Source organism: Amblyomma mixtum, chromosome 3 (assembly GCF_055824585.1).
Source record: "Amblyomma mixtum isolate Tamu chromosome 3, ASM5582458v1, whole genome shotgun sequence".
Taxonomy (NCBI): domain Eukaryota; kingdom Metazoa; phylum Arthropoda; class Arachnida; order Ixodida; family Ixodidae; genus Amblyomma; species Amblyomma mixtum.
Genome location: NC_143014.1, coordinates 165530164 through 165545655, shown reverse-complemented (window position 1 = coordinate 165545655; position 15492 = coordinate 165530164). Strand labels below are relative to the sequence as shown.

General features: G+C 46.1%; 1 protein-coding gene across 5 annotated transcripts in view; it reads left to right on the top strand.

The window, feature by feature from the left end:
- Positions 1-15492, top strand: part of LOC149352608 (complement receptor type 2-like) — a 353632-nt gene that overhangs the window by 258048 nt on the left and 80092 nt on the right. For all 5 annotated transcript variants that reach the window (XM_089581794.1, XM_089581793.1, XM_089581797.1 and 2 more), the window contains one exon: positions 4041-4220. In XM_089581794.1, the coding sequence (XP_089437920.1) occupies positions 4041-4220 (180 nt within the window). The remainder of the gene's footprint in view (positions 1-4040; positions 4221-15492) is intronic.

Here is a 15492-nt window from a genome sequence, read left to right as displayed (position 1 = left end):
CCTTTCTAAACGCGCCCTTTTTTCGTGCCCCCGTCCTCCTTTCCACTCCAGTCCTTTTTAGAGCGCAGCTCTTTGGCGACCGTTTATGCGTTTCGCGGCGTCGCCGTCGCCGTTGTCCGTTGTAACCAGCAGTGGACACCCTTTAAAGGGCAACTCCGGCGATTTTTCGATGAGCATCGATTGAAATGAAATTTTAAGTATGTATTCTTTATGACAGTCTGATGCCTCATGTAAAATTTCGCATCTGAAAGCGGCGTAGTTTTTCCGCAAGCGAATTTTGAAATCAAGCGCTCCTCGACGCGAGCGGCAACCACTGATCGAGCAACTTCTACAGGCCACCCTGTTCTGTGACGTCACTGGCGGGGCGGCGTGTCAAGCTGGTCGGGCGCGCGCTGGAGCTGGCAGTGCAGGGGAAAACTGTAAATTCGTTTTGAGGAAAGTAAATGACGCAGTAATGGACACCCGAACCGAGACGTAAGGGAGGAGTGAAAGAAGAAAGAGGTCCGTAGTGGAGCTCTCCCGAATTATTTCGACCACCTGTGCAATTTCGCGCCATCTCAACGTGCCTGATGTGTTGTGTACGCCAGAGTGATGGGTCACGGCAACTTCTGTTGTGCTGTGGGGTGCACAAATTCTTGACCTGTGACAACGGGCGTGATCTAGCGTAGGTTTCCTAGCGATAAGAACCTTCGCGACAAGTTGGTGAGAGCTGTCCGCTGTGTAAACTGGTCTCCGAGGAAGCATTCCCGCTTGTGCTCAGAACATTTCGCGCCAGATTGCTATGAAGACAGCGTGTACTTCAAAGAGAGCTTTGGACTCGCTAAGGCTTCGTTCAACTGGCGCTTGAAGGCATATTCTGTGCCAACGTTATTCTAGTACAACCGTCTATAGCAGCGGCCAGCTGAACGAAGCGCGGCCGTCAAGAAGCGGTATGTTGGATTTTAGAACTGTAGTTGGCGTGAACTCACTTCCAATAGCTCGCCGTCGAGACAAAGCTTCGCAAAGAGAGGACTGTTGGTGATGCATGCCCCTGTAAGGACGTTGTGCACCGCGGCAAAGTTCCGGCAGCAGATTCTTTCGTCAGGCTGGGTCGGCCGGCGCTGGTCACACGAACAGCTGTCGGCGGGAGCATCTCATTAACCTTTGTTCTGACGACTCTGTCACAAATGCATGCACGAGAAATGACTCAAGTAATCACTTCTCCGAGTTCAGACCGCCTCCGTGCTGCAGGTGACGCGGCCTGTGGTGTGACTCGGCTGGCTCGGGCGGCGGTGGATCATACCTGAAAAGCGACTCATCCAGTCCAAAATCGTCGAATGAGTCGTCTTCTAAAGACTCGCTGGTCTCGGAAAAGCTGTCCTCCGCGCTTTCAGTCATGTCGACAGCGCGGCTCAGGGTAGTTGTGATATCTTCGGGGACTTCACAGCGCGGCGAACCCGCTCGTGACGTCACAGTCAATACCGCACGAAGGCACTTCCTCGGTTTCGGTTTCGCGGTTTCGGTTTCGAGTTTTGCCTTTTTTGCTGTTTAAAAATTATTTTACGGTTGCTTTTGAAAACCTTCTATAGCACACATTACAGGAGGTTCTTAGGAACACAAAACAGCCATTAACTTAAAATGGCTGAAAAATCGCCGGAGTTGCCCTTTAAGGTGCGAAATCAATGGAACGGGAGCTTGTAAAGGAGAGGGTAAAAGAGCAGCCTCCTACCCTCTTTAGCAACCGGCGTGTCATTGGGTGGCGCAGCTGTGCATAGCAACCGTGACGTCACACAGTAGTGGTAGAACGAGCGAGCGCGCGTCGGCGGTGGCAGCTACACCGCCGCTCCTTCGCCAGACGTCTCGTTGCAGTCGAGTGAGTAAGACGCATGGCTCCGAAGCGGCCCAGTGATTCCGCGCCAAGCGGTTCGGGGAAGCGGCAGTGGGTTGACCACAAGGCTTTCGTTTCGCCAAGTAAACTTTAGAATTTCCAAAGTGTCTTCGGTATTTTTTTTGAAGAAAGGAAATGCGCACTATCTGTCTCCCACCAATGCGAAACCCATAGAGCGGGGGCTTGGAAAGCAGAGGGCAAATTTTGTAAATTGTTTTTTGGGGAAAGGAAATGCGCAGTATCTGTTTCACATATCTCGGTGGACACCTGAGCCAGAAGGAAGGTGCATAACTGCCCTCTTGAAACAGTGGACACCTCAATCGTGCTTTAAGCTACGTGGCGGTAGTGACAGATGTGCGCTGCATGCTTTGGCATTGACAACGTTGTGCCAGAAACGCTGCCACCTGCCAGGGTGGCAGGGTGGGTGGGGACTTTATTGCAGATATAAAGAGAAGCGGGATTTTCGTACCACTTTTGCGGGAGAACATCCCGTTCCTCTCGCTCGTAACGGCTCCCACAGCTGTGACAACCTCGCGAAATACTTGCGCAGACCTCGTCTTTGAGAGCCAGGCATTGGTACAGCGGGTCGAACATATATCCATCTATTTCTCCGTCCACAAAGCTTCCTTCATGACAGTCAAGAACTGTTAGTGGAGTGTTTCTTGACGCAGGAATATGTGTGAAAAATAACAAGTTGTCTGTAATTGTACATGTCTTGCTCGAATCCATTGCCTACATCTATCGAAAAGCGATGAGCTGCGCTCAGATTTCGCATTAGGAAGTAACGTAATCGTCGGCAATTTCTTTTTTGGTTGATCAGTGTTGTATCCAGTTAAATAATGTCATCGAAAGATAAAATAAGCCTAAAAAATTGGCTATATTTACTCCATGCTGTGAATGTCGCGAAACGGTATGATCCAGGTGTCCACCCCCTGTAAGTCTGCTACTGCGACATTTTTTTTAACCAATTATAACTCCCGCACAGACGCGCGGAGAGCGTGCGATAGGCGTTTCGAAGAGTTTGGCACGATCTTCCTACAGCGCGTCCCACCCAAGGGCAACGAAGGTTGCGGTAGGTGCGAGGTGTGGTACACATCGAAGGGCTGGTCACCTGATCGTTTGGAAGAGCTACGCATAGTCCCTTGATCACGGGTGAGCGCGCCCCCACTCGAAGACGACGAATGCAGCGGGAGGCACTTGCGGACAGACTTTCGCATCGATTTCGAGGGACATCGCAGACGCATCTCTCGCTACCAAATAACTGGCAGCTAGCGTCTGTCCTTCTCTTGTAAACGTAGGACAACACTACATCCATCCATCCATCGTCTGGCGGCACGCATCCCGCAGCCAATCCGTATTGAGTGGATCCCACGTGGCCTCCTGAGCTCACAAACCGTGCAGATTCTGCGACCCGCCTTGCGACCCCAACCTCGTGTTTTCATCGAGTCCTCACTCTGGATGACACCACCCTCGTTTTAACAATAAAGGAACACCTCCGGCGCCGCACACGTGCTCTCATCCCTCCTTGTGCGGTAACACTCCTCCGTGGTCTTACCCGAGCAAAGGAGGTTGCGTTTCGGAGGATCGGTGTCGGGGTTGCCCTAACTCCAGCCGTGACACGAAAGTGGCCGCAATTTGAAGGCTCATATCCCCGCCCCGGGTGCCCAGTCTGCCAGAATAGAAATACTGAGGCCGATTTTCTCCACCTGCTGTGGGTTTGCCCGGCTCTGAAGCCGACAAGAATTCGGCACTTGGCGGCAGCGGGTCTCTCGCCGAACAATCCTGCATCATACACCGCTTGGACACAGGAACCACATCATCATTCACTCCTCGACTTCATTAGATCAGGGAACCTTTTCTCATTTATTTAAGCATCCTCGTCATCCATCATTACATACTGTTTTATGCCCTGAGGCAATAAACTTCGCTAAAAAAACGCTGTACAGACGATTGCTTCAAGTAAGAGCAGAAGTCGGATCAGCCTCAAACCTCGTCGATGTGTACAGTCGCCTCGCGTGATTATAGTGAGTCAAGACCGCTTTTCTTTTCTTCCCTTTCCCCAGTAGAGAGTAGGAGGCCAGGGAGAGGCCTGTGTCAATGGAGTGTGTTGGAGCGGAGTGCTGACAACTCCAGTTGACCGTTGATCGTTGTGTGGCCCTCTTTCTCCCCGCAGATGGCTGTCGCAGAGTGGACCTTCCTCACGTTAAGAACGGCCGCCCCATAGGAGACGAATTCGTCACGCCCAACTCATTGGGCACGTATGAATGCCAGCCCCCGTTTCAACTTGAAGGGGGAGGAAGGATTCGCTGCCAGCAAGGATTCTGGCGTGGCCCGGCACCATCATGTGTTTCAAGTGAGTTGAGATGCCGCCTGTTTTGTTGCGGGGTATTTGACAGCATTTTACAGAGCCTTCCTGATCGGTCGATAATTGCGAATCCTTGACAGGGGGGCAGCGATCTGGCTTTCTGCTTGGCAGTTTTAAGTCGTTTAATTGAAACTGAACATTTATCGTTTAAATTTTAGGTGAAATATACGTTTAAATTTTACAATAAATATACATTTAAATTTAAATGTTCTCATTCTAAAGTTTGCATTTCTGCCAGTTTAAATTCACGTTCAAATCAAAATTATATTTTAAAATTGAACTGAAAATTAAGATTTAAACTTTTAAAATATTGCAGCATGAAATACTGAGATTTTAATTTCAAGTTAAATTTATAGTAAAATAAAAGTGCTATTTGAGAGTCATGTGCAAATTTTTAACTTTTATACTTACAAATTTCATGTTTTAATTGAAATTCAATTTCGAATGCCATTTAAAACTTACAATTATAAAAATATATATTCAAACACATCATGTTCTAAAATTTTTATCAAATAAGATATTCTTTGGAGAGAGCAAGCCTTTTATTTAAAAAAAAAATACTATGGCGGGGACTGGGGCATCTCTCCTCGCGTTAACCCTTTTCGGCGGGAACTGCAAGGAGTGTAAATGAGTCTCTGAGCGAGTGTTCTGAAGCTGAGAAATTTTGCAAGTTGCCAGTTGCGACCAATAAAGGCTCTTGCCTAATGCTTTAACTTACCCGTCGCCTAGTTTAGTCAGATTGTTTTTTCAATGTCTTTTTCGCAACACTTCTTTCAGCAAATAATGTTGAAGCCTGATCAGGATACATTTGATACAGCAAATGCTTCGCGGTACATGAGTTCGGAGATCATAAATTTCAGTAGAGAAAGGATAAGTGAAAGTCGGTTGCCTACCAAAGAAGAAGCCTGCTGAATAGCGAATTATCGCCCTCTTATGTGCTATAACAAGTTATGGATGATTAGCCAAGTCGTAAGTGAGATAAGAACTAAGAGAATTCTAAGCCAGCCTGCAGATTTGCGCACGCAGTTATAAGCCCTACGTCACGTTGAAAATGTTAGACTCTTTCAGTATAATCGCCACCTCCTTACCTTTGAGGCACATATTGTGGACTCCTTGCTCTTACTTTCGCGCAGTATTTCTCAGTATGCCAGCGTAAGGTTACAGCTGTCTGCAATACGTAAAGTTGGATTGACTTTCGACTTTGCTGAACTGCTATCAAGCCTCACACGACGCCTGTTCAGCGAGCCAGCTTGATACGGTATTGCTATGCTTACGTACCGCGTTTGCTGTTTGCCTCTTCTTTTCACGACCCTCGCAGTATCCGCTGCTTTTTCTCAGCTATGATTTCTACGTGGTCACATTAGGTAACTGTTAGTATAGCAAACGCAGGAATCAAAGCAGACTTCGCCCACCAGTCAGCGCCTTCGTCTGCTCTCTGCTGCGAGGTGTTTTTGACCTACAATAATCTCATTTAATGTAATCTGATCCAGGAAGCGGATCAGCCCGATAAAACAGAGAAAGCGGAGAGAAAGAGAGGAAGCAAGAGCTGCACTCTCAAGTGAACATTTATTCTAAAGTAACACCGAATGCATGCAACGTCAGTCTCAACTGCACAACGCTGCGAAAGCGTAGAAAGAAAACTCTGCCTTTTCACCTCCTCAAAGGGCAAACAGGTGACAGCGACAATTGTACCGCACCCTGTCCATCACAGAACCCATTCCTCTAAATGCAATACTCAGGCCCACCTTCGTCCCGCCCTTTTTAGCCAGCAGGCTTATGCGTGAGTTTTAATGCGAAAGCAGTATATGTCCCAACGGCAACGAAACCCGATGTCCAGAAAAAGTGCAGCCGAAAAACTCACGTCACCCTGCTAAAAGAAAAAAAAAAGACTTCTTCAAAAGTTTCGGGGAGTTGACCTCAGAACATTCACATCGCGAAGCGAGCACGCATCCCATAGGCCACAAGACCCTTTTTTTTCTGTTTTTCAACACGATATTTATTAAGATGATGCGATGTTTTATGTACATTAGCTATCTACAAACATTAAGAAAACAGTGGCAGATCAACACATCTAAGCAAACAAGCGTGAGCAAAGAGTCGATGCAGAGCACATAGCCAGTACATCATAATACGACACATCTAAGCAGCAAGCAACTAGAAGAAAGGCAATGAACAGCACATCGCTAAGAGTGAGTGCCACTCCGGTTCAAACTCGGTCTAGGTATACAATTCTTGCAGGTCTGCATCATTGTACTGAAATGTTCTTTAGCAGAACAAACAGATTCACATATCGGTCAATCATGGATGTTTTCCTGAGGGTGTGTAATCTAATTAACATAACAACCCTAAGAGTTCATCAACAAATGGCTGTGCAGCGAGAATGCGGCGTGAAATTAAGCCCTTTTTCTAAATGTCCGTTGCGTCATGTCCCAGAAGGGTATTGCATCTTTATAATTGATGAAATAATGCTCAATCGTTTCAAGAGCATCAAAAAGGCAGCAATTAAATTGACGCACAAAAATAGTTTTTCTCTAGCAACGTTTTAATTGGTAATGTCTCAATGTGTAGCTTCATGAAAAATGTTTTTGTACATTGCGAAAGGGGAATTTTACGTACTCCCTTGAGTACGTCATGCCCCGGTAAACCAAAATACACTGATACATTAATGGAAGGAATAGCGTAAAAACTGAGCACTTGTACAACCGGCCCCTCGACTCCGAAAGAAGAAACTCAGGGGGAGAACGAACAAGTAGGAAACGGAAAGCCAAATAAACCTGATGCATGAATCCCCAAAAACAGGGACGATCAGAAACATTAGAAGACACAATGAGGCACGATAAATCATGAACTAAATTAACTTGCAAGAATGCACGCACAATTGGGTGTGTAGTGCCCCGGGAAAACATGGAACGTGAAACTATCTGCCGGATATACAAGTGGACTAAACCAAAGCCGCAAGCGCTGACAGGCCGGAAAAGGTTATCACCCCTCATTGATTCAAAAGGCGAATCCCACCCAAAAGTTGCGAAAACTCCGTGGAAATGTTGGATATAAGGTCTTGAGCAATAAATAATTTGCAGGACGTAATAAGTTTTAGTGGTGAGGAACACAGACCGCTTGACCACAAAACCGCGTTGCTTCTTGGCTAACAAAGCTGAACGTAATATATGCGCTGCCTTATGACTGTATCCTAAAAAATAGGTGTGCCATTAGAAATGCATAAAGAAAGCTAAAAAGGAAATAAGAAATCGTCAGAGACACTTAAGACTGCTTACGTGTGAGAAGGCGTAAGCCCACCCGCTCACTTTGCGAACGCAATCGCCGAGCGCTGCGGCATGATGTAACCCTAGTCCACGCAGCAGGCAATTCTACCTCTGCATGGCTCAATGTAGCCGCCGCCGCTGCCACCCCTTCTGATGTGCGCGCTAACTTCGTGGAGGCAGTCGGTGCCGTACCACTGCCTCCGCACCGCCTTAATGGCATTACGCGATAGCTAATGGCTTAATATCCTTATATGCAGAATTGTTCTTTCTCTGCTTAATAATCATAGATCCCTGTGAGTCCTCTTACCGCTCCTGGCGCAGTGGCGCAGCGGTTAAGTGGTGCCCTTTGTTGGCAGGTGCTGCCACGGGTGGGACTTGTGCGATCCAGGTTGCTTTTCACGGGCAACCCCGCGCGACCAATCATTCATTTAGCCCCTCCCCCCCCCCCCACCCCCCCCCCCCTGCCAGGTTGCATGAAGACGCCATCTTTTATGGAAGCCATCGAGTTTTAAACAAAGTGAAGGAGAAAGACGGGTTTTCGCTCAGTGGGGCAATTAATGCTTACGCCTTAAAAATAAGCGACAATGCGTTCGCATTCAAAGTACGTAAGTAGCCTTAAGTGCCCTGGGTTATTTTACAGTCAAATTGTACCCCACCAACGGGTGCACTGAAGGCAGACTTCAGAAGAGCCGTAAAAAGGCCCTTGTGCAACTATGCTTTCAAACTACGAAAAACATATGGAGGCAAACTCTGAATAAGAAGAGATGCGAACATCGAATACCATTTAATATTATTTTTAAGACCAGGGACCCATGTGCGCCGCAGCCATCAAAAGGAAACGAAGGTTACCAATACAGAAGAAACTACAACCACAAATGTCGCAATTCTTGCCAATTCTCAAATTTTTGTGAATCCATGAGCATATTTCTTTGATGAGCAGGTACTAAATTGGTATCGCAGGCTATACGCTCGAAAAATGCCATTTTAAAACTATCTTTCTTCTGTATAACACGCGTTGGCGCACGTCTACTTGCTTCAGATTACGGATTAACCACATTGCGTTGCAAACAATTTTCCTTGCTGCCTTGCAAACGACCGCAAATAATGAGGGAAGTACGACCACATCACTCTTTTGTGCAAACCTGCCGCTAGGCGTGAGCTAAAATTTGCCTGTCTTGTGAGCAATGAAAAAGCAGGCACAGTGATGACACGGGAATGTTGGATAATACATTGACTCCCTTTGACACCTATTTTCTGCTAGTTAACAGCCCCTACGATGATATTTTCTTCACTGATTTAGGAAAGTATCAGCAAGTTCATTATAGCTCTGGATCTGTATTGCCGGTACAGCCGACTGGTTAATGAATCTGGCAATTGTGATCTCTTCCAGATTACACTACTTTACGATTTTCAAACTCGTCTCGAGCTGAGGGTAATATGTAAGAGTGCATTCGAGATTCGTAAATGCGCAACTACTTAACGCAGCCAGCCCATGGTACCATACAGATTCACATTGCAAAATCATTTTCCCTGCAGTGGGTGTAGTCAGGCTCATGACAATGATGAAGCATACCGAATGTTTCTATCCTTGCCGGGAAAGTGGTGCAGGAGAAACGAAGAAGGCATGCCAAGGTATTTCCACCTAAAATGCTTAATCGAAAATAAGGTGACATATAAAATTATGGGGCATATGTAGCCAAATCCAACATTGAAAAAGAAAAGCGTAACAGTGATTCCAGCACCAGTTGGGGAATCTATAAAATGATATCGGTTGGAGTCGTATTCTGAAATGATATTTTCTTATTCATTTTTTGTCTCCTTTCCCACTAGCAGCGGCCGCCCCTTGACGTCAGCATTGATGTCTAGCAAGTAACGTATGCTTCGCGCTCCGGTATATTAAATGTTCCCAGGCCAATCGCAAAGAGACCATAACATTGAAAGTGCCAATAATCATTTCAAGGAAGGAGATTCCATTTTGATTTTCTTAGGACTGCAATGTCACCCACACCTGTGGGTTATTCCCTCGTTTACGGGGCAAGATAACGCTCTAGACAGCTCCAGGGACGTACTCGCCGCGGCGGCTCAGTGGAAGCGCTGTTGGGCTTGCGGGAGGTATTCGTTCTCCCCGTTGCCCGAGCAGAGCAGCCTGGGTCTCACAAGTCCCACCGGAGGCTGTGTTTGAAGCAGCCACCTGCCGGTGGCGCATCACTTAACCGCTGCACATCTGCTCCGGTAGTGCTATGAGTACTCGTCATGATGTGTGAGTGTGACATGCTTTGCGTAATTACCACAGCCGTAGTTAGCAAACAGCTGGAGATGGCACAATGGGAGATGAAAAAAATTGCCATAGAATAAGAACTTGAAAGATTGGTGGGTAAAAGAAGAATGCTGTCACATTTCGTCCACATCAATCCGAGTGATCGGCCAGAAAAATTTTTTTAGTATCTGAGGTAAGCTTGGATCCATACATAAACTCATGCATTGCAACGTATTCTTACATTCCAAGGGTCGCTGGTAATTAATGCCATGGAACTCCGCAGTACACCGTTCGCGAGCTGTAGACGAGTGTGTAAAACACTATGCGTAGGAACACTTGTTCGCTGCAGCGAAACTGGCGTGCGACGCACTTTTGTTATTCTCTCATTATACACCCTTTGATTGTCATTTTGGCCGTCAATAATATACCCGATAGACTCAAAAATTGTACTGGCGATATCGGTACAAGATATCGAACAAAAATTGATTTCCGATGCAGATGCTCGCACCAAGCCGGATCTCCGTCGGCTTCCGAGTCACGACCGGATCGGACAGTCTCGTTCGGCCCCCGCAATACAACTGCTCTAGTTCTCTCCCGAGCGCGTGCATTCCGTCCATTTCGCGCCAATTTCTCACTTCACTGGTCTTCCCGCTGGTCTTCTAACGGTCACTGGTCTTCCCGCTCTAACGATCACACATTGTAGAGCTGTAAACAGGAGCCGCCACCAGAATTTATGATACTCTCGAGCAATAGGAGGCCGTGTTGGTCAGCTCTGACCTGGGTGTTCAAACCCAGGCCATTGAATGGACTACTCAGATAGATGTCAGCCGTTGACTGATTCCGTCGTTCCAGCGACGGTGGCGGCGCCACGCAGCCTTTTCCTGATCGCTCTGCGTGGCGCGTGCGATCGCAGTGGTTTGGAGGGTGAAGATATGCGTAAAAAATGAAAATGTTCTGCTATTCTACGATGTGGGAACATTCGAAAATGCTGACGTGTCATTTCTGCCAACACGTAAAGATGGCAAAAAGCAGTGTATAAGTGTGTTCGGCCGATTAAGGCGTTTCAGCCGCATGACAAGTGTGTTCCTCAGTGACGTACTTTGTTGATACCACGACACCACGTCGCCATTTCGTTCCTGTTTAGAGTTTTGTTTATACGCCCTTCGTAGCGTAACGCAGCTGCATGAAAGCAGTGCATTGCTTAAAGGCTGAGCTGATGGGAAGTATATTGGTTATATTTTGAGGTGGACATTTGCAGCAAACGAAGATTTTTCATTGAGCTTCAGTCCATTCAGGTCTGGAATCAAGCACGGCTTTCTGGCCACAGTGCGATTGCGAAATGGCGATATGAATGAAAACAATTTCACAATGTTTTCTACGTTTTTCGGATATAATGCGCAAAGTGCCTGAATAATTGCAAACGTTTCTTGACAATTGTCATCTGTTCACTCGATCACAGCGCTCGATCACAGTGTCTATAGGAAGCCAACCCACACCGGCCGCTACCTAAATTTTAATTCCAACCACCCTACAAGCCACAAGGAATCCGTCGTCTCCTCTCTTCTGAGAAGATCAAAGGCAATCTGCTCCTCGGAAGCAGAGAAAAGAGCAGAAGAGGCCACCGTTCTCGCCGACCTACAAAAGAATGGCTACACACGTGGCTTCATTCAACGTGTTGGTCGCCGTCAGGCTCAGAGGACAGGGGCAACAACCGCCAACAATGAAACAACGAAACGCGCGCACGTGGAGCTTCCATACGTGAGGGGAACTAGCGAGGCACTCGCATGCATTCTGGGAAAATATGGAATCTACGTTGCTCACAAACCTGTTTCGACAATAAGCCGCTTCTTACCACGACCGAAAGACCGCGTCCCCAGAGAAAAACAACCTGGTGTCATCTACAAAATCCCGTGCTCCAAGTGCCCGGCATCATACGTCGGCGAAACAAAAAACCTCCCCCAAAGAATTAGGCAACACAAGAACGACGTCTGGCTAATGAATTCGGAAGCCAACCCCCTCGCCGAACACTGCGAGCGCGCCGACCACCCAATAGCCTTCGAGGAAGTGAGCGTCTTGGCCGTGGAGCCAAACCTGTTCAAGAGACGACATGTGGAGTCATGGCACATCCGGCTCACAAAGGCGGCGATGAATAGAACCCCAGGAACGCTCCCCTCTGCGTATGTTAGTGGACTCCGCCACGCGCTAACAAAGGGAGAGCGAAGGCAACATCCCGCGGCTGCTGGCACACTTTAGTCAACCCTGAAGAAGGGACCGAGTTGGTCCCGAAACGTTGGGCAAAATTAAAATATTGGTTGGCGTCAGTTTTTTTTTTCTCTCAAAATACATTTCGAGCGCAAGTTTCGAGTGTTTCATTAAGCTCAAATGGACATCTGGCTGCCGCTTCAAACAACAGCGTACATTGCCTCTTGCATTACCGTATATGTGAAGGACGCACGCTGCAAATGAACTATAGTCAGATACAACTCAATCTTCAGAGAAGCTCCGCCCACATTCAGGACCGCCGAACAGAATTCCTCCGAGAAAAAGTATACTGCTTTGAAAGCTTTTCTTTTTACCTAAACAAGCAGCTAATCACGAGACGAAATTTTAGGCTCAAGTTTGTGTAGATATGGCTTGTTTGTTAAAGGCAAACATTAAACAGCTGGTTTTGATCACAGCTGTGGTTGGGAAGTGGAGTAGTATAGGACTCCGCGGACCGTGGTCAGTGTTACTAACTGCTGTTTTTTGTTTTCAGTTGTGTTATTAAAGATAAACGCGAAATAAATACACGCCATCTGGATCCTTGAACCATTTCTTGAACTATATGGAAGAACTGTTTGAACTAAGTCTCGAGTTAAAACTACAGTGTGCTTTTGTTGGCGACTTTAATCTCAATGTTTCATCAGATACCTCCGGCTATTTGCGCCTGCAAGAGCTGTTTGTGTCATACGCGTGCTGTAACTTAATATAAATGCCAACTAGGATTACTCCTACCTCTCAAAGTACTTTAGACCTTTGTATTACAAGTTTTCCCCCTGACGTCGTCAAATCGGGTGTATTGATGTGCGATTTAAGTGACCATTTGCCAATCTACTGCATTTTACCTCACAAAAGGCCTAATTCAAATAAGCAACCAGTTTTTATCCGCCATTACTCTGAAAAAAATATCAGCAAATACAAATATCTTCTCTCAAATCAAAGGTGGGACACCATTTTAAAGTAAACAGATGCAAATAAAGCGTACGAGGCTTTTCTTTCCTGCTTTATGGCTGCATACGAGAAGTGTTTTCCCCTCGAGCCATGGGTAAAACGAAAAAAGATAAGGAAGCCTTGGATCACTCATGAACTGCATATGAGAATCAAACAAAAAAACAGGCTCTTTGAAAAATTCCTGAATACCAAGCATGAAAATGACTTTACACTGTTTAAAAAAGTTCGAAACAAATTAAATGCAGATATTAGGAAATCAAGATTTGAATACTACATAGCTAAGTTTGCAGACATTACGGGTAACTCACTGCTAATGTGGCAAACCGTGAGGGAGGTACTCTCGAAAAACTTCCAGCACAAAAAGGTTCCGTATCAAAACGATGCTATGACTGACAGCGAAGTCGCAAATTTATTTAATAATCATTTCATTGCAGTCGGATCATGCGATGAGAAATCAGCTGATTCACCGTGCGAGCAGTTCATTGTATCAAACGCCACAAACACATTGTTTTTAGCACCCACCGACGAACGTGAAGTGCTGGATATTATTCTGGCACTAAAAAATGGCTGTGCTCCAGGAGCAGACGAAATTAAACCGAAACCTCTAAAGGCTGTAGGTGAAATAATCAGTTACCCGCTCTCTCACATTTGCAACATTAATTTATCTACGGGCGTTTTTCCGCTGAAAATGAAACTAGCCAAAGTGACTGTTGTGCACAAGGGTGGCCCCGCGAACGAACTAACAAATTATAGGCCCATAGCAGTACTACCAGTATTTGCAAAGGTAGCCGAACAGGTTATAAACAAAAGATTCGTCCGATTTCTCACCGCGCAAAATATTATAGCCGATGAACAATTTGGCTTTAGGAAAGATAGATCAGCCGAAACCGCACTCCTTGGGATAAAGGAAAAAATTCTAAACAACATTGAAGAAAAGGCACACACCCTGGGAATTTTCCTCGACTTCAGAAAGGCATTCGACTGTGTTCAGCACGATGTTCTAATAAGAAAGCTTCCATTTTACGGATTCCGTGGCGTGTCGTTGACCTTAATTGAGAACGTCAAGAGAGCAATTTACTGTCATAAATGCTGCAGCCTCACACGTAAAAACAATAAAACATGGTGTGCCTCAGGAATTTATTCTCGGACCTGTACTCTTTATTTTATACCTGAATGATATTGTGAATATACCAGGCAGCGAAAACCTAGTGTTGTACGCTGATGACACAAATGTCTTTTTCTCAGATATTGACCCCTATGCGCTCGAAAAAAAGGCTAACTATTGGTTGACTAGCTTGAGTACATGGTTAAAACTAAACAGGATGCAATTAAATGCTAGTAAGACCAAATACATTCTCTTCAGGGCAAAAGGTGTAAAAGCTCCTGACAACCTAAACTTAAACTTTGAAAACACTCAGCTGCAACAGTGCTCGCAAATTCGTTTTCTAGGTGTTCTGTTTCAAGAAAATCTCTCTTGGAACTCGCATGTTGATCAGCTTCGCAGTGATCTTTGTCAGGCGGTTGGCATTTTAAACAAACTGAGATATTATCTCCCGGCGTCCATAAAGCGGCAAATATAGTATTCATTAATAGATTCCTGTTTAAGCTACTGTTCCCTTGTATGGTTAACGACGACACAGACAAATCGAGATTCCCTCCTTGCAATTCAAAAGCGGGCATTACGAGCTACTGGGAAAATACAGTTATTGCGCAGCTGCCGGCCTTTGTTTAGGTCTTATGGAATACTAGAAATAAGTAAACTGCACACATACAAACTATGTCTCGAAATATTACGCCAGTACAAACTAGACAAAATAACCTTCGAAACCACCTATCACACTAAACTTAGCACATACGAACTTCGGAAACAATGTATGAAAACACCTCGTGTACGCACAAATTACGGTTTTCAGAGGTTAGGATGGCAAATTCCTTACTTAATTAATCAATACCCTATTATTCTGGATACTGTACGAAGCACCCCCTCTATGCGTAAATACAAAATGTTAATTAAAGCAATGCTCATAAATGAACCTTAAAGATAAAAACATACCTATCACTAGTGTATTTTTTGTAAATATTGCTATGGTCGAATTGTGGTTAATGTATGCTGTTTGTTTTTCCGCTGAAAGCCAGTGTTTTGTAAGTGTTGTGTTCGTCGACCAAGCGACGCCAGGCCGCTCCAGCAGCTTTGGCCTCCTCCGCGCATACTCGCCGCCCGCTTCCCAGAAACAAGCGCAGGCCGGCCGCTCCAACAAAAGCTAGCACCCACAAAAGCTAGCAGGCGTCTCCCCCGACGGCATCTGATCCCCACAGCCCCGTCGACTGACGCATTCCCAATTCCCTTACCGTGACCGTCTGCATTCCTACAGCGGCGAAAGTGCATTCTTGTACACTCGCCCTCTCTCTCTCTCCCTCTAAAGAAATAAACCCTAGTCTCTACCCAGCAACCGTGTTGAGAGGTTCCTCGCATGCGGGGCTCCCACGCCCCGCACCAACGCCGCCATTAACACTGGCGACGAGAAGTGGG